This window comes from Pongo abelii, chromosome 17, assembly GCF_028885655.2.
Source record: "Pongo abelii isolate AG06213 chromosome 17, NHGRI_mPonAbe1-v2.0_pri, whole genome shotgun sequence".
Taxonomy (NCBI): Eukaryota; Metazoa; Chordata; class Mammalia; order Primates; family Hominidae; genus Pongo; species Pongo abelii.
This window is the reverse complement of record NC_072002.2, coordinates 71,979,664-72,003,026: the sequence shown is the minus strand read 5'-3', so window position 1 is coordinate 72,003,026 and position 23,363 is coordinate 71,979,664. Positions and strand designations below refer to the sequence as shown.

The following is a 23,363-nucleotide window of genomic DNA, read 5'->3' as shown; positions in this document are numbered from 1 at the left end:
CTGCCTGTACAAGGTGGTGACCTTCTAAATCCACATCCGTTAATGAACCCGGCCGGCCGTGGGAGCCCCAGAGGCTGCACCCTCTGCGGTGGCTTCTGCCAAATTCCTCTTGTTGTTTTTGATTCTCTTCTTCCTCCTCCTCCCCCTTCCCATTATGCCTGACATTTCTAAGGCCAAGTTTTGTTACAAGCAATTAGCCTCTGTCAGGGATCTGGGGAGAAGGGCTGAGTGCCAAGAACCAGCTGAAGTAGGAAGTGCCAGAGTAGGGAGGGCTGCCTGGAAGCCCACTACCCAAAGGGCCCCTGCGTGGTGGCCCTGCACAGACCACCGCTCCCTGCACCAACAATGGGGACAGGCCCCTAGAGAGGTGAGCCATGGGTGCAGGAGCCCCCAAATGAGAATCCACCATTCTTTACTCTGGAGCCCTCCTCCTGCTTTTCATCTAGAAATTTATCCTCCCAACCTGAGCTTCCCAGACCCTGGATGGGCCCGAAAGCCAGAGTTCATGGCCTATTTCCAATCCTTGTAAAGGGAAAAAGAAATATATTTATCCACAATAAGCTGTATAGGCTAACCCCCAAAAGTATTTTTAACTTTGCCTGGAATTATTTTCTCACTCAGTGTGGTTGTCTGTTTGGTATGCTGACAAATAAAAACAATGAAATAGAGTATTTCAGAATCAATGCATTCTCTGGGGTAGACATTTCTCACGTGGAGGGTGGTATTTTGTGGGAACCACAAGGGAGGAGGGAGAGGTGCTGAGTCCACTGACCATCCAGCACCTCTTTCCTCAATGCAGCCTCTGGTGCTTCCTGATCCCCCAGCACCTGACTAGCCTCTATCCTCTGGCCTCTCAAGAGGACATGCAGCCATTACAACCCACACATTGTTTGATCTCATCCCTTCAGTGTCAGGATACAATGAACTAACTTAAGGAATCAACATGAGCTCCTAAGAGAGGGCCCAAGGCCTCACCTAGCCCTTCCAGGTCACAATAGGGGATTTCAGAAGTTGAATCTTAAAACTGTTGCCTTCTTTGTTGGGGGCGCCATAGGTGAGCATTTCAGGAGGATGACGAAACAGAGGCCCAGGAGGCTACGTTGGGAGCCAAAGGTCCCAGGCAGGTTATGTAGATGGCCGTGACCAGAACCATGGTCTCCAGCCTCCCAGCACAGAGCTCTTCCCATGTTGAGGATGCCACTGACTCCCTGCCATTCACGTTCAGCCTATGTTCCATCTACAGTACAGGACAGGAATATAAAAAGAGGATCTGTGCAACAGCACCACAATCCAGAAACCTGGAAATAATCTGTTTCCATCCTGAAGCAAATCGTGTTCTCACAAACCCATTCACAGCCCAGCTACTAGCTCCCCAGACAGCAGGAGGCTGCCTGCCTTGAGAGATCAAGGACTGGCGAGGAATGAAAAAGAAGAGTGGGCAAGGGAGAGAAAAATCTTAGTGGAAGCTGAGGGCGAAGAGAGCTAAGCTGTAACCTACTGTGCATATTAAATCACTGGAACTCTTTGTGTGAGGGATTTCTTTCTTCCTAGTTGGATGGGGTTTCAGAGATGCTCTACAGAGTCTGTCCTGGCTTGCCTTGGGGAGGACTGTGAATGTGGCCTGAGAGTAGAGAGTGTTGGGTAACTGACTTCTATGCCCATACTCTGTAGGTTGCCAACCCCTTCCCATCTCAGCCCATGGCACTCCTGATACCTCCCAGAGATCTTCCCGCTTCTCTTCTCATACCACTTCTAATAATATTGCTTCCCTTTTTTTGGTCTCCTCTTACTTAGGCCAGATCAGCTATGTTCATGCACAGCCACAGCTGGTGGTTACCAGACCATGCAATGGTGTCCAGCTCAAAAGCTCTGCTGTGGAAAGTGGGGAAAATTCCTCTTCCGTGCTGTCCAAAATAGAAGGGATGTGATTGTTCCCCATTTTTGGCACCTGTTCAATATTTTTGAGGTAGGATGATTTTTATGACCAGGATTTAAAAAAACAATTTAGAGGAAGCAGCAAGAAATATGCAACTGAAACATCACTGAGCAGGCACCTCTTCAATGGGCACTCACCAGTCAGCAACACAAACTCCTTCCACACGGGCTCCGGGGGGACCTCACGCCACTGCCCCTTGGTCTAGTGAGACCCCCACTGAATGACATTCATTTTCTCAGTCACAGAGCCTACCCCTTATACCCATAGCTGCCCACAACCAATGATGGAGCTAAAGCTCCAATCTGAATAGAACCCCATTCTCCCTCTTCTGATTCTGTGATTTTGAGTCACACCAAGGGATGGGGAACAGAAAGAATGTGTTTAACCATCAGGCTTCATAGAAATACTGCCCAAATCTGCTGTCTCCACTCATCGTTGATGCATTCACTGGAGGCGCAAAGAAGAGGAGAGGCTAGTGCAGTGATTTAGACCTGTTGGCTGTTCATAATTATCTGTGAATTGGCAGTGGGGGTGGGAGGAGTACCCAAGAAATGATAACTGAAATTCCAAAGATTGAGTAGATGGAAAAAGAAACCAGGTAAAGTTATCTTCCTCCTCCTCTCTTCCTGCCAAACAAAACAAAACAAAAATGGGTAATTAATCAACATCACCTATTGCGTTTAGTAAGAATCTGGAAAACAGCCAGTTCCAGGAAGTGGAGATGGAATGGATGCAGAGGGAAGCGGTTCTGAGTTTCCGGGCAGTGCCCGCTACACAATATTTCTCAAGGTGTGGTTCCCTGGGGCAGCAGCACCAGCATCACTGAGAACCTTGTTAGAAATGCAGAGTCTCAGGCCTCACCCCAGACCCACTGCATCAGAAACTCTAAGGGTGAGCCCAGTAATGTGTATTTCAATCAGAATCACCCTCTGGTTAACCTTGATGCTCACTCAAGTTTGAGAAGTCCTTAACCTCAGGTGCACCCTGGTTTCCTGCATGGGGAACCATTCAAATCAGAGTGTGAAGGTTCTCCAACCACTTGCTCCCTGCCGCCAGCCACTCCTGCCACTTCCATCCCTCTCTCCTGCGCCTTCCTTTGGCCTTGCCTTTTGGGGGCAACCATCCCAGCTTGGCCTATCCTTTCTTTCCAGGTCCTACTCACATCTCTCCTCTTCAAAGACCCCCGAGACACTTCAGTCCTAGGAAACACTCCCTGCCATGAAGCCACATGTACTCACCTCTGTAACTCTCATTCTACAATGGCCTGCCTTAGATACTTATTTTCCCAAGCCTAGAAGTGCCTGGGGTGCATGGTCCTTGCCCTCAAAGTTGCCAGGAGGTGGGCCCAGAAATCATTTCTTGCAAAGGAGATCCCAGAGCACGTGTGTGAATCAAAAAGGAAGCCTGGGAGGGGAGCCGGCCTCCCAGTCTCCGCAGATTGTCCTGCTGGCACATGGCCCACAGGCAGGCCCTCCCCCGCAGGCCCGCATGTTATTCCCCACGTGGATTAGAGGCTGAACACAAACAGAATACAAAAGACAAAAGACAGGGAGCAGCGTTGCTGTCAGAGTCTATAAAAGTCTTGGAAGTGACAGCCGAGCTCTTGCCTGCTGCGGCTGCCCTGAAATCCAGAAAGAATCAATTTCAGACCCAGGGCCAAATGGTGCCCCAGGGGGCGTGCCTGTGACAGGTGCTGACTCCGCCCAGACCCCAGGACCCACCCAGCCCGGAGATCTGAGTGGGGGAGGAGGAAGGGGGAATGGAAGAGTCGCCCTGCAGCTTAAAAAGGAAACATGCACATCTCTCTGTCTCTTTTTCAGTCTCTCTGCCTCTGTTTCTCTGTCTCTGCCTCTGTTTCTCTGCCTCTTTCTGTCTCTGTCTATATCTTCGTCTCTGTCTCTCTCCCTTCCTTTTTCTCTGTTTCTTCTTTGTCTCTGTATTTCTGTTTCTCTGTCTCTTTCCCTCTGTCTGTCTCTCTCTGTCGTGCTCCTTCTATCTCACTGGTGTCTACTGCTGTATTCCTTCCTTGAAACTCTCTTTACTCATTATTAGGACTACGACTAAAATCATTTTCTTTCTTGCTTAATGAAACTAAACTCTGACTCTGGGGATAGTGACTGTATCACCTACCCCTTTGGACTCCAAGTCTTCCCAAAACATAGACATTTTCAATAAATACTTGTAGTTCATTGATAAGAATGTATAGAATTCCAGAAATTACATTTATTTATCCTTCTGGATTGCAAGAAGGGAATTATTTAGCAGGGACCAGTGGGCATGCATGCACGCACCTAATGAGCTCTCTCAAGTCACAGACAGTTTGATTTATTTACATATTCATTTTCAGAATACAGCAATGTCCATCGTATAGGTTAGCATTTTCCATTTGCCAAACTCGTGGTGGGAACGGGAAGCATTCAGGCTATGGCTGGCAGATTTGGCAAACTAAAGCATGGGGCACCAGTAAATTTGAATTTCAAATAAACAACAAATAACTTTTTAATACAAGTATGTTTCAAATATTGCACAGTCCATGCCTTAGGAGAGTATCTGTTGTTTCTCTGAAATTCACATTTGCTGAGCATCCTGTATTTTATCTGGCAACTTGTCTCAGGACAATTCAAGCAGAAAAGGAGAATAGAGAACTGGCAAAGGAAAAAAAAACTTTAAAAGTTGTATTACACTTTATTACGTTATTTTTAAAAAGAAGAAGGAGAACAAACCCCAAACCAAAAATCACTTCCGCAACACATTTCTTAAAAGCAGATATTAGGTTTCTTTTATGTTAGTGCAAAGATAGGTGCCAAGCTGGGGTCTCAGATGGAGTGATTTTAAATCTCAGAAAGAGCTTAGCTGTTTTTGTAAAAAGGAAAGTTGGCAAGTGATTAGTGCCGATGTGGCCCAGGTGCTCTTTTGTACTTTGAAAGAAACAATTAAAACGGCTGGGACATTAAACTTTAAAGAGCTGGGTTGCTCATATTCAGAAGCTAATTTTAAAAAGCGCCTGGTACCTGGGAAAGGAAGGGACATTTTCAGAAAGGACATGGTCTTCTACCTTCTGGACTCTAAATTTTGAAGAATCATTTAAAATAGCTCATAGGTAAACATTACAGATAAAATACCTTCAGGGATAAGAAAGCTCTTTCTTGCTTAGACATGTAGATACTAGATGCAAAATTAATTTTTGTTCACTTTTTAGATGATAAATACTGCCATCTGAGAAATTAAATGTTGGAAAAGACAAATCCAGAACTGGTTTCTTTCTACAAATTGCTGAGCTCCTGTGATGTGCTAGGTCCTGGGGTTAAGGAAAAGAAATGAACAAAGCAAATCCCTACCCTGGAGGAAGCTCACATTTAAGTGGGGATGACAGATCTGTAAGCAAAGACAGTTCACTGTGGTGAGGTGGTGTGGCTAAAAGCATGGTTAAAAGGGTTAAAAGTGAGGGCTTTGTGCTCAACACAGGCTCAGCCCCAGCCCCACCACTTAGGCAGTGTCTGAGCTTTGGTTTCTACATTTATAAATGGGAATACAAATGGGAATAAAGACAGGATTTCTTCAATTAGATCATGAGGACTTACTAAGGTAAGCAAAGTTAAGCGTTCAGTACACTTCTGGCCGTACAGCAATAGAGCAAGTGCTTCGTCAGACCTAGCTACTATAGTAAGTGTGGTCATCCCTTATGAGATCTATGGGAGCACAGAGGAAGGAGTCTGTCACTCCTGCTTAGATGGGGGCTGGGCATGATGTGTGTCTCCTCAGGAGCTGAGTCTTAAAGGAGGGTAGGAGTGGTTGAGGGCATTCCCTTCACAGTGAGCAGAGGGAACACAGGGTGTCCAGGATAGTCATGGGCATGGTTGTCATATGAGAAATGACAGTGTATGGGGCAGCAGAGGTGACCAGGGGCCCCATTATTACGGGCCTCATAAACCATGCCAGGTGTCTGACCTTCTAGAAATATCAGAAAACTGACGGAGCTTAAAGAGGACAAGGATGTAAATCTGCATTTCTTTTTTGTTGTTGCTGTTGAAAGATAAGCCATTTATTGATCATCCACTTTTCAAATAAAACACAAATGTGAGAATAATAAACACACCCAAGACTCACTAGCCCCTGAAAGACAGGAAGCAGCCTTGGACAGAGAGTCTGCAAATGAGTTTCCTTATACCTAATGTCTGAACTTCTCACTCATTCTAGGGTTTCATGCTTTGTTATCTCTTACAAAGGAAAGGAAACTGGCTAGAAGATTCATGTACAAGAAGGTCACAACTTTAAAGCTATCTGACACTGATGTTGTGTACAATCTAGTTTGCAACTCTGAGAGACAATATCAAATAAGTACTGTCAAATATTCCTCCCAGTTAACCTTTACGGTCATTGTTCTTTGAAATTGTCTTTGGGATTGGTTATGTTCTCTCTCTAGCTTTCGTTTATCCCAGAGCACAAACCCTAAAATCCATGTGCAGTCTCCATGTTCAAGTATAGATGTCTGTTTCAGGACAATCCTGGGTCGCGGTAGTGTTTCCCTCTCTGTAGTGTGTGCTTGGTGTCATGCCCTTGGAAAGGCTGGCCAAATGGCAGCGCAATGCAGGGGGCGACACGGTCAACTTTCTCTCTGCCGAACTTGCTTCCCTTTCAATCTGGTCACTGCTGATGGTCGAGGTGGAAATCTTGAGCTCACTGATGAACTTGGCCCATCTTCAGTCTGAAACTGCACTCTTACGTAACCGAATCCATTTCTTCACCAAAAATTAAATAGCGCTTTCAAAAGCTGTCAGGCATATTCTTAGGAAGTGTCCTGAGACGGAGCTGGAGGGTCCTGGCCTTCCGGCTCTGGAGGGAGTGCTGGCACAGCTGCTTCTTTCTGGGCCACCAGGAATTCATGAATTATTTGTTCTATTTGTGGCCTGAAGATGTGGTTTAGTTTTGGATCCACCACCTGAGAACCAATCCTGTCCACTCCAGCTTCTGACCTCCCCGACTGAACCACACTCTGCCTCAGACCATAGCGCAGTTGGTTTTCGTTCGTTGGAGGATTCCATTCCTGCTTGTCCAGATGTGTCGACACAAAATTATCTGCTTTCTGGCTCAGGTTTTGGTAAGCTGGCTTGGTGTCCGCGTCAGCCTTGCAGTCCTGGCGGAAGCTGTCAAAAAGGCCCCGGCTCTTGAGCTGCCCCACGATGACAGCGATGAGCTGAGGGTCGCCAGGGGGCAACGAGGCCGGGTTGATGGGGCCGCCGCCCCCGCTGGCCCGGGTCGCGCCCGTGGCTGCTCCGGCCGAGGCCTGGCCCGCACCGCAGCTGCCGCCGCCGCCGTCCGCCATGGCTGCGCACCGGACCCACAGGGAGACCGATTATAGCTTCTTCTCCAGGACAGAAGGCCTAGAATGTGTAGAGGTGGCTAAGGGGGCGGTGAAGGAGGAGGGCCCCAAGGAGGCAGCGGCAGAGGTGACGGTGGTGGTGATGGCGGCGGGGTGGTGGTAGGGGCGGCGGCGGGGGAGGCCAGCTCCAGACCGCGGAGGTTGTGGAAGACGCCGCAGCAACCGCCTGCTGGATTCCAAGCGCGCTCCAGATGGCGTCACCGTTGACCTTTGCATTGTGGGGCGGGAACCGTAATCTGCATTTCTTAAAAGATCTCTAAGAGGGAGGTGGGAAACAAATGGCAGTGGGCAAGCGGGAAACAGGGGGACAATTTCAACAACCATTTCAATGCCCTAAGAAGGAGATGGCGAGGAGTGAATGATCTTGGTGGCCTGGCAGGTGAAGAAGGTAACAGGAATACAAGAGATATTTAGGAGATAGACTCATCCCAGGGATTGGAGAACAACTGGGTGAGGGGCGAGGGAAAGGAGAGGGTCAAGGATGACCCCAGGCTTCTGACTTGGGCAGGTGTATGGAGGTGCCATTTACTAAATGGAGAACAGGTATAGAGGTGAGGATGGGAGAGGGAGACATGATTATGCATTTCATTTTTATTTACTAGTTTAAGATGGGTATGGGTTATTCAGGTGCAGACATCTGCCTATGAAGTCCAAAGAAACAAGGACTTGCGACTGGGGAGAGACATCTATCTCACTGAAGATAGGGACTATAGGTGGCAATTACAGTGGAGAACTTAGAAGAGATAGAGGAACACCTGGAGAGCCCATGAGGGGGACTGAGAACAACACTAAAAAGATGGAGGGAAAACTCCAAGAGCCTTGGATCATAGACTGCAAAAGGGCACATTTCATGAAGGCCATGGGTGAAATGCCACACTATGTTCCACAAGGTGTCCATTGGCTTTGGTAGCCATTGATGAGCCTAGGGCGGAGGCGTCAGTCAGAGGGAGGTCATTTCAATAAGAGAACTATATTGCAACCAAGAGCCACAAAAGGCAACCCATCCAGCGCCATCCAATAGAGAAGTGCAGGTGCACAGAAAGAACCTTCTATCAATATTTCAAAAGAGAAGCAGATCCCTGATTTCACCCCAACATTCACTTCCCTGAATTAAAATGCCCCTGAAATGTAGACACCAGATTGTTCTATAAGCCCTAACATAACTTAAAGATAGTATATTTCACAAAGAAAGTTTACACAACAGACTCTGTCAATAACCTCACCCCATAGCTTCTGACATACAAGTACAGATGCCTCAGAGGGACATTATTCTGAATCTTATCCCACAGGAGACAGTGAACCTACCAAGACTTCACCACAGCAACCCCCCACCTACGCTCCTCACCATCCCCATGATCAGCTCGACAATTCAGTTCCATTTTTTTTTAATTAATCAATATTTATTGAGGGACTAGTCGATGTGGCCCTGTGCTAAGCTTTATAGAGCTTTCCACGTGCCCAGCCAAGTCTAACACTCAATAAATGTTTGCTGTGGCTATTGTTTAAGACAGGCAACATGGCCAGCCTTTGAAAAGCTTACAATCTAGTTGGAGAGGGGAGATGTTGACAGAGAAAACCATTCAGGACATACACAAGCTCCATGGGAACTTAGATGCAACATGCACACCTAGCATGGTGCTTGGAACTAAAGAGAGGCACCATTAATATTTGCAGAATAAAGACTGCATAGACGAAAGGAGGGTGTCCCTGTCATGTGTTGGAGAACACTGAAGGCTGGGAGAATGTGGCAGATGGAAGAAGACTTTGCAGAAGTGCTGGAGCCTGAACTGAGTCTTCGTTTATCCCCTCACTGTGCATGAGCCCTTCAGATTGTGCAGGAGTTCTCTTAGAATGCAGTCACCTATGTGGATCCAAGATGAGATCTACGGGGTTCTCCAATCACAGCCTCACCTACAGAGGGACACTTACCTAAGCTTTTGAAAGTGATGATAATAACGATCATATTGCAGTGTTCCATTCTGTGCTGAAAAATGTTCACTGTCAAACACCTTTTCTCCACCTCCTCCCGAAGTCTTAAATAGTGTGCTGGCATGGTTTTTCTGAACAGCTGACTTGTGTATTATTTGTAATCATAAACATTAAGTTACCATAATTATCCCATCACCTTGGATCAGGGTTTAGGGCACAGGACAGTTCTCACCTCTCACCGAGGTTTCAAACCACTGCTCCCAGTTGCCTGGCAAACTATAAGACCACTGGAGTAACTTCCCTGACCTCTAGCTGACCTGCAGGGATCAATGAACAATTAATTACTATCATCCCGCTCCGGGAGAGATAGCACACTGCCATTTCTCAATTACAACTGGAAGTGCCCCTTGGCTGACAGCTGCCTGTCGGACAAGGCAAGCCCCATGCTGATTCAAACCAGTGCCTCCCACCGCAACTACACACACAGATACACACAGGCACATGCCATCTAACTCAGACCGCATCCATTCCCCCACCACACCCACCCACAATCACACAGATCACACCATCTTCCCACCCACTAGTCCCACACCCGCAATCATGCTAGTGTCAGACTCTGAAATGTAGATACCAGTGTTCTGTGATCCTTAGCATAACTCAGAGATTGTATATTTCACCAAGAAAATATTACAGACTCTGTCAATAATCTCATATCATAGCTTCTAACATACAAGTACAGATGCCTAGGAGAGACGATGTTCTGAATATTACCTGGCAGGAAACAGTCAATAGTCTTTATCAGTATCAATTTTCCTCATGTATTACGTAGGCACCTAGACCAGTATTGTTGAAGGGTAGGGATGACCCTTGCCTTTATGACCCAGGAAGACTTTGTCTTTGCTATACTTCTTGTGACATCTCTACAGGTAAAACTTTTGGTGTTTTCTACCTTCATCTCTTCCTACATCTTTAGTGTCCCCTCCACCCCCATCCTAACGCTCTGTGTTCTGTTTCCTCCCCAGTCACCTTGACCACATCACCTATACCTTTCTTAGCTCCTCCCCAAATACCAAAGCACTTTCTGCATATTCACTCCTTTCCAGCCCACTTCTCTCCACTTCTGATAAAGGAAAAAACTGGACTAATCAATTCAAACTGAAATGTTCCTGGCTGCTGACAGCTTCAGCTACCACTCCTGGAGTTAATCCTAAAATTCAAAAAAGTAAATATACTGGAACCTCAGAGGTTCCAGTTCTGCTTGAAGGTGGGAGTGGGCTACTTTTGCTCACAGAGGCTCGGAGAATCCTCTTATCTCACTATGTGTGTATGTTTCCTGCTTTATTTCTACAATCAATGATCTAAACACTGTTTATTCCATTGGAAAGATCCACAAATGCATTAGCCAAGTCTTTTCATTGCACACAACAGAAACCCAGCTTAAAAAAGGAGAGTAGATATATGGGATCACTTAAAGACCCAAAGGTCTCTCTGGCTTAGGCATAGTGGGATCCAGGTACTGGAACACAATGATCAGAACTTGACCTCTGGTTTCCTCCTGACTGGCTGTCCTCCCAGGCTGGATGTCTTAACAGGGCTCTCCGAGCAGCTGCAGGTGTGCATCACCCATAGTCAGCACCTGCCACTGACAGGAGAGCTGCTAGTTCTGAGAAAGAGAAATTCCAACAGAAGTCTCAAGATCATATCTCTTGGTCTACCTTGGATCAGTCCTTATCCTTGAACCAATCTCATTGGCCAGAGCCATGGAAGACTAAACTAGAGACAATTCCTCTCTTTTCCCAGCTCCTGACCTCTACTACCCAGGGCAGACTCAGCCTGTGGCCAGTCCTAGCCCCTGCTGATAACTGTACAAGAACAAAAGCCTTTTGCTAGCCGAAAGCTTGACTTAGGGAGCCAGTGACAATTTAGAGGAACTGTAAAACCATGGTTTCTGGGCCCTCATCAGCAAGCAAAACTACCTTAAATTAATCAGGTATAGACTGTACTATCCTCATCAAACTACCAGGCACCTAGGAGGTGATCACAAACATCATAGTTATTAAAGGGACATGCTTATGACTCCACTGCTTACATTTCCACCTTGTGCCATGTCCAGAAGGGACCAGTATCGGGATACACATTTCCAGTCTCTCCCCCAACTTCCCCCATCATGTGCTGCTCCAGCCAGAGGAAGAGTGACTTATCTGCTTGGGGAGATCAGGGAGAACCAGGCAAATCCACCGGGCCACATTTGCCAAGAGCAGAATCCTTGAGTGGAACATGGACAGGTCTTGCTGGTTCTCTTAGACCTGCCTGGCTTCTTCTGGAGCTCACTGCCCTCCTCCTTTTCCCACCCCCAATCACAAGGGAAGTCTGCTTCTCTTTAGCAGGCATGTGGTTGGATGTGTGTGTTCAGACTGGAGAGCCACACAGAAGATCTTGCTGCCCAGTTTTCCAGAGAGCCCTATGCTTTGGGTACTATAATTGACTCTTTGATCCCATTGAGCTCCTTACTTGGCTAAAACCAAGAGGGGAGAAAGCATAAGTAATTAGCACTGTCATCTGCTGGGCTCTCAGGAAGCTTTTCCGGAAGGGGGAAGGCAGGGGGAGCAGGCGTGGCTCTTGGTGAGAGAGGGAGCAGGAGAGACAGCAGGAGGTGCCAGCCTCTTTTAAACTAAAACCATACAGTGAGAACTCATACCACAGAGAGGGCACCAAACCGTTCATGAGGGATCCACCCCCATGGCCCATTTGCCCCCAACCAAATGCTGCACTCCACCCCTTCTAGCACAACAGCAGCAGCAGACAACAATGATGGTGATGATGATGAAGGTGGTGGTGATGATTACAGGAAGGTCTCTTCCAGAAGCAGTAGGGAGTCAGGCCAGCAGTGACCATGCTCTCCCACTTTCCCTCCCTAACAGAACCATCAGCTCTGAGTGTCCCCCTACTGGGGGCTGAACCTCGTCCTCTGTAGAGAACACAAAAATAATTGCAAAGTGCTGTCTCCATCCTGCAGAAGCACACCAGCCACTTGAGCTTGGACATTAAATCATACCAGAAGACTGTATATCTGCCTTGGGAAGGAAGGAAGCAATTGAAACCCAGTATTTAAAGACAGTCTCAGATTTATCCTCCCTCCTGACAGCCTACAAAACGTTGGAGAATAGTCCCTGCCTTTCTCTGAATGATAAAACAGAAACCACTGTCCAGAAATTGGTCCTGAGAAAGTTCATCGCTCATTCTCATGTGACTTCCTGAGAAACAAAAACTGCAGGCCAAAACTCTGAGTTTTAACAGCCTTCTACTTCCACTCATTTGCCAAGCAAGTGCTGTGTTGCCTTCTCAGCATCCTACGATGTTTCACTTTTTGTGCATTTCCTTTCTTGTTTTTTCACCAACAAGGCAGCAGCACTTTCATGGAGATACATCTCACGCACTGGCTTTGTTCAACCCATGCCCCACCCTTAACCAGCAGACCTCCATGCCCCCGGAAGGGATTTTGAAGGCCAAATATTTTGGCTTGTTTCCATTCAGAAAGCTTCCCTATTGTTTGGACATTAGTAAACTAAAATCCAAAGTCCTCAGCCAATTACTTCACCGCCTAATCTAACTTTGGGAGTTTGCTGGCTCCGTGTCAAGTCGATTACTGACGAAAGGCAATCAGTCATCGTGCATTGTCTGTGGGCCGGTGAGCCCAACCGCCCCGCAGGGCCAGGAGCAAGTCAACATAGGATTGCATCATCTGCAGCTCTCAGTCTGAAGAACTGTGGGTAACACAGTGTGCTGATAACCCCACTCCCTGTCTTGCAGGAGGAGCTCACATTGTTGACAATTAGCCTGATCCAAGAGACCCGCATAAATCAATCACTACAGGAAAAAAAAAAAATTGTTCTTGATCTACAATGACAAATGTGTAGACAAGGCCAGTGGCCTGGGTTTACAACCTTGCTGTCTGAAGTGAGAATCTGGGGAGGAAGCTGCCAGTAGAAGATAGGGGCATTTCCAAGAATTTCCAGAGACCCATGCTGAGCAATCTGTTTTGCATTGGACATTCCCGCCCTCAGGCCTATTTCCTTCCCTTGACATTTGATGCCCTCTGCACTGGTCCGTTTTGTGTTGCTATAAAGGAATACCTGAGACTGGGTAATTTATAAGGAAAAGAGGTTTATTTGACTTATGGTTCTGTAGGCTATTCCAGAAGCATAGCACCGTCATCTGCTGGGCTCTCAGGAAGATTTTCCGGAAGGGGGAAGGCAGGGGGAGCAGGCGTGGCTCTTGGTGAGAGAGGGAGCAGGAGAGACAGCAGGAGGTGCCAGGCTCTCTTAAACTAAAACCATACAGTGAGAACTCATACCACAGAGAGGGCACCAAACCGTTCATGAGGGATCCACCCTCATGGCCCATTTGCCCCCCACCGAGCTGCACTCCAACATTGGGGATCACAATTCGACAGGAGATTTGGAGGAGACAATCATCCAAACCATATCACCCTCCTTTGGGTTTCTGACTCAGTGTTGTCCCCAGTCCCACAGACTTGCAGTTCCCAAAGGGCCCCCCCAACTGCAGGGCCATTGGCCAGGCCCTCTGCCCAGAAGTCCATTCCTCCTTCTTCACTGACACTACCCCTTCCCCTCCCCACTGGAAACCTCCTGTTTTTCATTCAGGTCTCAGCCTAGACATTCTTCAGTCCAGGAAACCTTCCTTGACCCCTCATTCTGCTCAAGGGCCCTTCAGGTGTTCTCCCATCGGGTCTATACCCATTTCCTGGGGCTGCTGTAGCAAAGTACCAGACTGGGGGCTTAAAGCAGTGGTCCCCAAACTCTGTGGCAACAGGGACCAGTTTCGTGGAAGACAATTTTTCCACGGGCTGGTGCAGGGCAGGTGGAGGTGGTTTCAGGATGATTCAAGCACATTGCATTTGTTGTGCATTTTATTTCTACTATTATTACATTGTACTATATAATGAAATAATTATGCAAGTTACAATAATGTAGAAGCAGTGGGAGCCCTGAGCTTGTTTTCCTGCAACTAGATGGTCCTATCTGGGGGTGATGGGAGACAGTGACAGATAATCAGGCATTAGATTCTCACAAGGAGCATGCAGCCTAGATCCCTCACATGCTCAGTTCACAATACGGTTCATGCTCTTGTGAGAATCTATTGTCACCGCTGATCTGACAGGAGGGGGAGCTCAGGCAGTCATGCTCACTCCCCTGCCACTCACCTCCTGCTGTGCGGCCTGGTTCCTAACAGGCCACAGACCAGTACCAGGGGGACCCCTGGTTTAAATAACAAAAATATATTGTCACACAGTTCTGGAGGCTGGAAGTCCAAGATCAAGATGTTGGCAGGGTTGGTTCTTTCTGAGGGCTGTGAGGGGAGGATCTGTCCCAGGCTTCTCTCCTCAGCTTGTAAGGGGCCATCTTCTCCTCGTGTCTCTTCATGTCATTTCCCTTCTATGCCTAACTGTGTCCAGATTTCCTCTGTTTATAAAGTCACCAGTCATATTGGATTAGGGTCCACCCTAATGACCTCCCTTTATCTTGATTACCTTTATAAAGACTATCTGCTAATAAGGCCATATTCTGAGGTGCTGAGGTTAGGACTTCAACAGATGAATTTGAAGAGGAAAAAATTTAGCCCATAACAGGACCCTTACTACTTCTCACCTACCATAGGATATTAACTGGCTTCATTCCTCCTCCATCACCCTCATTGAGGGCAGGAATGGTATCCGACCCTCCCTCTAGTCCAGTGCCTGGCATGGGGTAGGTTCTCATTTCTGTTCATGATTTCACATGCCTGCCCCCTCCTCCTTTTCTTCATTGTGTAATGCCCCTTGCTACAGACAGCATGGGCCCTGGTGGCCACAGGAATTGAACTGCCTGGCATGGGAGTGGCTGGGGTGGGGAGGGCTGCTCAGAGCCCGCCTGCTGTTGGTGACACAGTGGTAATGACCTGAACACAGCTTCCCCATCTGCTTCAACCTCCAGGGAGCCACCACCATGAGGACGCGGGTCCCTCCTTGGCAGGGCATGCATCAAGCTAATTCTCCGACTCCATTTCTTAATCTGACGGGTGGTTCCAGGAATCCAGCCGTGTGCTCTAATGGGCCCCTGTCATTAGAGGCTTGGCAAATGCTCACACTCTCAAGCTCCCTGAAGCCCAGGAGGGCTGGCCAAGGGCTGAGAGGCACCAAGGCCATTTTCAAAAGCAAAAGGGCAGCAGGATCATAGTCCGACATTTTTTTAAACCTGCATTTATTTAGTAAATAATGTATGTTAATGCAACATATGCTGTATTATGCAATAATGATAGAAACAACCTGGTCCTCCTATCCCAGACTTCACTCGCATCCTGCAGCTGCTCGGCAGGAATCCTGCACCTGCCTCCAGCCAAGGACTCCTTGTCAAGTTCACGAAAGGGCAATGAACGTTGGAGGTCAGCTCCTGGCTGCCTCATCCCCTGCTGGGCTGCCTGACCTCCTGCTTGTCCCTCCCTTCTCACACCAAGCCATCTACACCTGCCACCTTCCACAGACCCTCCTTAGACCTGCAAGACCTCCCTGACCGTGTTGGCCCGCAGTGACCTCCGTACTTGTCAAATCACCTCATCCCTTGTCATTTGGGTCTTAGTTGACACACAAGGGGCGTTGCAACTTTACTGCTTCCTCCGTCTGTCTCCTAAGCAGATCACAGAGTTGCCCTTTCTTCCTCAGGGCACCAGAGCAGTGCTTGGGCCAAGCCAGGATTATTCCAACTTCAGTTGACTGAAAACTTAATGTCACATCAGATCAGTGTTTGCTGGGGGTGTGCATGTGGGGAAGAAGGAGGTGACTGATGGCAAAGGGGCATGAGAACTTTTTGGGGTGATGGAAATATTCTAATTCTTGACTGAGGTGGTGGTTACTTGGGAGTATACATTTCTCTAAACTTACCAAACTGTACAATTAAAATCTGTGTTTTAATGTGTGTAAATTATTCCTCAATGAAATTAATTAAAGAAAAAAATCCATGTTATTGTAACAACACATAGAACCAGGTTTCCCTCACAGTTTGGCCACTATGAAGTTCTAACCCCACCCTTGGTAGACAGCTATTCTGACACTCAATGACTGTGACAGTTGACCCGTGATACTTGTTAGAATCTGGGTTTGTCAGAGAGAGAACATAGCATCCATCCAAGAGAAAGCTATGGGGCCTGTATTATCAGGAAAATTTTGTCTTAGCAGGAGATTGTTAAAATTCACATAAGACATGTTTTATTTGAAAAAAATGACCCAGGCCCCAGCACCAGGAGCCTGGGTTCATGTCTGACAGTCCATGGGCTGTTGGCGGCATGCTTCCTTGGTGTAGTTTTCTGTTCCTTTAACTATCAAATGAAGCTTCAGGCTGGCTAATCTGTGACATTTCTTTTAACTGTGCAATTCGATAATAGGGCTGCACCATTCCTGTGCACTGATAAAGTCACCAAATCACTGGAAAATTGGTGCCCGTGACATCCAACATGCTCCTGACACACACATACCCTTTCATGGGCCCATTCCTAATTCCTGGTTCTTTGCTGAATTCTTCTTCCATCTCTTAGTTTTTCCTGAGTTCTTGTTGGTCAAGACTCTTTCTCACCTGCTTCTCTATTATTCTGGCAACTCAGAGTTAGTAAGTTTTTTGTGGTGATGGCAGAACCCCCAGCTTTTCTAGTCTGCCTCCTCTCTTACATGAGAACTCATGGTTTAGTGCTCTCTAGTACTCTGCCATGGGAAAGCACCTGTATAGGATGAGGACTTTATCAGTTTCAGCTCACATACTCTTCACAGTTCTGTGAGGTAAGTTTTATTGTTTTATTTTCATTTTGCAGAAAAAGAAACTTAGCCATAAACAAGTTAGAGGGACTTGCCCAAGCTTACTCAGGCTATGCATGCGACAGAAGGATTGGGAAGTGAAGGCCTCAGACCCCAGCGTCTGTGTGCTTGACCACGATGCTGTTCTGCTTCCCTGAGACCCAAGGTACTTCAGGAAGACTGCTACCACCATGTTCGCTTTTCTTTATTAAGGAGAAATGCAATGAATATGACATTCAAGAAGAAACCTCTTCTTCTAAAACAAAATGTGTGATAGGATAATCCCCAACTAATTTTTGGATGATTTTGCCTAAAGTCTTATGATTTCTGGGAATGAAGGGTTAGTACTAGAACTGCAATTATTAGGCGGGTGGGGGAAGCAGGTGGTTTCCAACACAGATGTCCCCTCCAGCCCACTGGAATTCCCACAAAAATATCACAGAGCCATAGAAACCTCCTTGGGCAGGCTCCCAAACTTAAAGACAGATTGCCCCTAACATGGAACAACCCCAGAAAGACCTTTATCAAATTATGCCCTTATGGTCATGGTGTTTCATTATATTCCTTGAAGAAGAATTCAATGTAAAATGAGTTTAAGAAATGCTGGGAGTGCAAACACATCTCCTCACTAGCGTACTTCAAAGCTTTTATCACAAGTGAATTGCAAATCTCCCAACATAGTTTACACCATGTTTATTTTCACCATAGAAGGTTGTTGTTGGTAGTGTTGGTGTATGTGTGTGTGGGAAGGGTAAGGTAAGGGTAGGTATTTGTTTTTGCCAAATGCCTTTTATTAATGCCATCTTGAGGAAAACACAAAAAGACATTTAGAAAAATACTGCTACCATGGGTAGACGACAAGGTGAAGACTCAGGTAAGTTAATATGGTGGCCAGCCTCCAAGATGGCTCCCAGTGATTCTTGCCTTTTAGTATTCCCATTTTTGTGTAGTCCCTTCCCACATAAGGCTGACCTGTACTGTTAAGTAAGATATTTCAGAAAGGATGGCGTATGACTTCTGAGAATAGGTCATAAAAGACATTTCAGCTTCTTTCTTGCTCTCCCTTGGATCACTAACTCTGGAGGAAGCCAACTGCTATGCTGTGAGGAACCCAAGCAGCCCAGTAGGGAGATCCAAGTGTTGTAAAGAACTGAGGAACCTCACCAATAGCCAGCATGGGCTTGCTGGTCACAAGAGTGCACCATCTTGGAAGCAGATCCTCCAGCCCCAGTCCAGTCTTCAGATGACTGCAGTCCCAACTGTCATTCAAGTTCATGGGAGATTATAAGCCAGTACTACCCACCCACAAGCCACTCTTGAGTTCCTGACCCAAAGAAACTGTGTGAGATAATAAATATTAATTGTTGTTTTAAGTCACTAAGTTTTGGGGTCATTTGTTATGGAGCAATAGATGCCTAATACAGTTAAGCAGAACTTCCATGATGTCTCCATGAATGAGCCTTTTGGAAATAGTTTACACTCTTTAGAAATGAAGAGCAGTGGTCTTCTGGCTACTATATTTCTATAACTATATAGCTCCTATATCTATAGAAAAATAACAACAGAAACATTTTATTTGGGATGTTTTTCTCAATGATCAGGAAGACCAGTGGTGATTGGTACTAATGTGTGGCTCCCCTAATTTCATTTTCATCTACTATATGTAGGTACATGCTTCCTTTACCTACTGTAAAACATTGGCCTGCATTACGTTAGTTTTGCTATATAATAAGAACAGCATGATGTTACTCATTACTGCTATCTGCCTGTCTTGGGCTGTAAACCCCTACCTTCAAGGACTAGTAGGGCATCTGGAACAAAAATTCTTATTTTACTTAACAGTTGTGCTTACAGAAAAGGTAACAGTGTGCTCAGAGCACCATTAACCTATCCGTCAGCTTTTAGCCTGTTCCTGAGAGTCTATGAACTTATTCTTAAAATCCTACAAAGAAGGAACTCTCATATCTTAGCAAGGGATCACATTATATTAATATTTTCATGTCTGCTTTGCTACAATAAAGTTTTGCTATATTATGAGAGAAATTTTGAGCTACTGCCCAGAAGAGGATAAAACAAGATATTTAAAGATTCAGCACTAAACAATGTTAATAACACCAATATGATGCTGTCTGAATTTTCTTGAAAAAATGTTTTTAAAAGATACACATGAATGGATAAATATAGTCACAAACTCTCAAGTTGAATAAGGGAGGCTACATTTCCCTCAGCCTTGGAACAAGGATAATAAAATATTGCTTTTATGGAGCCCCTTTCTTGGAAAAAGAGCTCATAAAACTTTATCATACATGTATTTGCTCTCTTAATGTAATCATTTAATCTCCCTCATGCTTTTCTCGAAGGCATCTTTACTACCGTGTGGCAGGGACTCCAGACTAATTATGTTTACAGACAATGGTCAAGCCATCTTCTGAAAAGCCTAATTTTCTGGGGGAATGCAATAGTAAAAAACTCCACAATTTTTTTCCTTTATCTGAAAAAAAAATTATTGGGGTTTACTAGGATTGTAACCAGTGTCCCTGTGAAGCAATGAGCTTGTTGTGCTGATTAACCTTATCTGCTGCCTCCTCATTCATTCTCTAGGTCACACAGGTTGCCATGGGAGAGTAAACACAGCCCTAGACCTTACCTTTTCACCTCGTCCTAATCTTCCTTTAGGGGCTCCTAGCAACTGTCCTGACCCCCGAGAACGCAGTAAAAAGTGGAGGGTTGTGAGCTCAGACAAAGCAATTAGGCCTTTTGACCAATATCAACCAAGAGAAGGGAAGGGTGTGAGCTCAGACAAAGCAATTAAATCTTTCAACCAATATCAATCAAGAGAAGGGAAGGATGTGAGCTCAGACAAAGCAATTAGGTCTTTTGACCAATATCAACCAGGATAAGGGAAGCTGGAAGGCTTCCTTCTGGGATCTTTATCAAGTAAGTTAAGCTGTCTCTCAGGGGATGACGCAACCTCTAGGTCAGGTGTGTCCATGCCTCATGCATTCTTTCATTTTGCCCAGAGAAGTGAGACACCAAGCTCTTCCATCTCCCAGTGGAGGGTTGGGGTTTGCTCAAGAGGAAGGGGCAGTGCAGGCAAGCTAGCTACGGGTGAGGGTTGGGTAGTGCCCCAGGAACTGCCTCAGCACTCCAACCTAGAGCCTAGTTTTTTCCTGCTCCTGGCTGCCTTTCTTACCAGAGATGCCCCTCTATCTATATTGAGATTTTACCTTTTTAACAGTTAATGAAAGGACAGAAAAGATACAATTACCAGCAGTTTAGGGGCCAAGAGAGCATTTCCAAAGCTAATGCTCGGATGTCTCTAGTCATTATTCTCCAATTCTCTCTCCTAATAGAGCTGGTTGTAGTTCTTAATCTGAATAAAATTTCACATCCACATCTTTCCCCACCCCCTGCTCTTGATGGAAGCCTAGAGGGCCCAATAGATGATTGTTGGAATGAATGAAGGATGGATGAAGGAATGAATAATTTTTCTAATGGAATAGATCATTCTATCCTTAGAACAATCTGGTGAGATACACAAGTCATGTATTCCTCCACTTTTAACAGACGTGCAAACTGAGGTACAGAGGGATTTAACAACATCCCAAGGTCACATGGAGAATGAGTGACACTGAATTAGAACTTACAATGCTCTAAGTGGATAGCCCACAAACTATGTCTTGCTTATGCCCATTTTCAGTTGAGCCATTTAGTTGATAAGTAACTAGCCCTGCTCTCTCAGCTTGGAGTGGCCCCATTTCCCTCCCAGCTCTGATCCATTGGCACCTCCCAGTGCTCCCAGGCTTTCGTGGTCCAACAGAACCCCTGTTTCTTCCCTGGTGCCATCCTGAGACACACACATGGAAGTAAACTCTTCCTCCCTGGTGCCTCCCTGAGGCCGCTCATGATTTTCTATCCTGGCTCCTCTTTCCTGTATCCATGGCCCCAGCCCAGGGACATTCACAGCCTTGCCTGGATGGCCACTCCCACTACACCTGGGAAAAGTCTAGTTGGAGGAGGTATTTTTATCAATTATCTTGGGGCACAAACAAGACCACTAGGAAGGGTTGCTCTGGTGAGGCACAGTGGCTCATGCCTGTAATCCCAACACTTTGGGAGGCTGAGGCGGGCGGATCATGAGGTCAGGAGATTGAGACCTTCCTGGCTAACACAGTGAAACCCCATCTCTACTAAAAACAAAAAGTTCGCTGGGCGTGGTGGCACGTGCCTGTAATCCCAATTGCTTGGGAGGCTGAGGCAGGAGAATCGCTTGAACCTGGGGGGCGGAGGTTGTAGTGAGCTGAGATTGCACCACTGCACTCTAACCTGGGCAACAAAGCAAGACTCCATCTCAAAAAAAAAAAAAAGAAGTGTTGCTCCTTCTCCTACTGATAAGTGGAGGAAATCACAAATCAGGAAGTGTGGGAGAATGGTTGGCACATAAGCCACTGTGGGTCTTATTGTTTTGGACACTTCTTGTGTTGTTGCTCCTTGAGCTCACTCCTTCCTTCCCTCTGTTCTCTGGGGCACAGGGGAACTGTGAGCAATGGGTTTGGGTTTTTTTTATTCATTTAAATGAAAAGACTTTCTCTCAAATTACTTTCTTTTTCTGACATCCCGTTGTTCAAAACATATTAATGTCTCTTCTGGAATTTCTTTCATTGCTTATCGAGTATTCTTTTGGATAATTCTTCATGGTGGCAACAATTTTCCATCCCTGAGGGTGGGTTTGGCTGTGGCTTTTTTGCCAGATAACAACAATGTAACTGTAGGAAACATTTTACAGCTTTAGAGACTAGGACCTCCTTGGTGTTGATAGATTCAGAATTAAGACTTAAGACTAAAGAAAATGGTGACTTTTCTTTGGGTAGAAAATTTGACATAAAACAAAGGAAAGAGACAAGTTTTGGGGGTGGTTCAAGAATGGCCCAAAAGCATAGCCAAGAGTTGAGTTCTGGGCCAACCCCTTTGAGTAGTGGTGGCTCCGCCAGGTAGCCAGAGTTACAGCTTTAGCAAAGGGCACAGATTTGGATGTCTTCATTCCAATGTGCGAGTTGTTCACAACCACAGCCATTGCACCAGGGGCCTTCGACAAACATTCAAAAGTGCCTACTAAGTGTCAGGTGTGGAGTCATAAAGAAAGATGCAGGGTTCTAATGTCTGGATTTGAAACCTAATGGGGGCAAATGCAATACTCATGTAACAAGTGCAGGCACAGGTGTCCATAGGGCCACATGGCACAAAGGAAGGTGCTGTCACATCTCTTGGGGCTAATGGGGCAGAAGGGACTATTGACCAGGCATGGAGTGTCAGTAGAGACCTCACGGAATTAGCAACAGTCCTCACAATTACCCCTCAGAGTAAGTATTCATATGCCCATTGTGCAGATGAGACAGCTGAAGGTGAGAGAGATTAAAATGCTGGCCAACGTCACAAAGCTAGGGAGCGTGGGAACCAAGGATACTTCCTCTTTGCTTTGCTCACTGCTGCATATCCACCTAGCACTGCTTGAGTACTAAATATCAGGGCTGGAATCTGGGTCTGTCTGAAATGCAACACAACACTCTCTCTACTTCAGAATGCTGCCTTCTTTCTGTTGAAAAAAAAAATCAGAATTCATTTACTGTTGTTGTTGTTTTAAGTTTATAGGCATACTTCAATGAAAGTGAAGTACCTAGAACAGTCCCTGGCACACTGTCAGTGTTGCTTAAATATTTACTGAATGAGGCAATGTGGCTGGTGCCTGGCAGGTGCCAAGAAAATGAGAGACAGATGGGAAGAGGAGAAGAGGGCAGACACAGTGCCAGGAGCATGCCAGGCACATTGGGCACCAATGGCATAGGAAGACCAGGTATTGGTTTTACTATTTGAGGGATAAGTAGAGTGAAGCTCAAAGATATGAGATTCCTTGCCCCAAAATCACTCAGCAAGTGGCAGAAATGGGCCACACGGCTTCTGAACACAGTCACTGATTGAAGTAGACAACAGTCAGCAGCCAAGGAGTACATTCATGGGGCACAGGGCACCACTGAGTTGGGATTTCTCTTCTTTCCTCCTTCTTAGGCCCTAGTAGAACTCTGCTCTTCTAACTTTAACCAAATACTGACGCCTATTAAAATGTACCCACCATACAAAATAACTAATGTTTAAACTTCTTTAAATCTTCACCTTAGGAGGAATGAGCTTTCAACCCTTGTCTAAAGCCACGTCTTAACAGTGGGTGGAGCAGAGCAAGAGTATCTTGTCTATCTCCTTTTTACCTCATTGGTGAAGAAGGG

General features: G+C 46.2%; 1 protein-coding gene and 1 long non-coding RNA gene across 2 annotated transcripts; one reads left to right on the top strand and one right to left on the bottom strand.

The window, feature by feature from the left end:
• Positions 1-4,601: 4,601 nt before the first annotated feature.
• On the bottom strand, positions 4,602-7,493 carry BOD1L2 (biorientation of chromosomes in cell division 1 like 2). Its single transcript, XM_002828243.5, has one exon. It carries the CDS (start codon positions 7,257-7,259, stop codon positions 6,723-6,725), a length of 537 nt encoding a protein of 178 aa, XP_002828289.2. The 5' UTR covers positions 7,260-7,493; the 3' UTR covers positions 4,602-6,722.
• Positions 7,494-7,505: 12 nt separating this feature from the next.
• LOC129051601 (uncharacterized) lies at positions 7,506-9,381 on the top strand. The gene is made up of 2 exons (XR_008515964.2): positions 7,506-7,704; positions 8,991-9,381. It is a non-coding gene; the product is annotated as an uncharacterized LOC129051601 (long non-coding RNA).
• Positions 9,382-23,363: the final 13,982 nt, after the last annotated feature.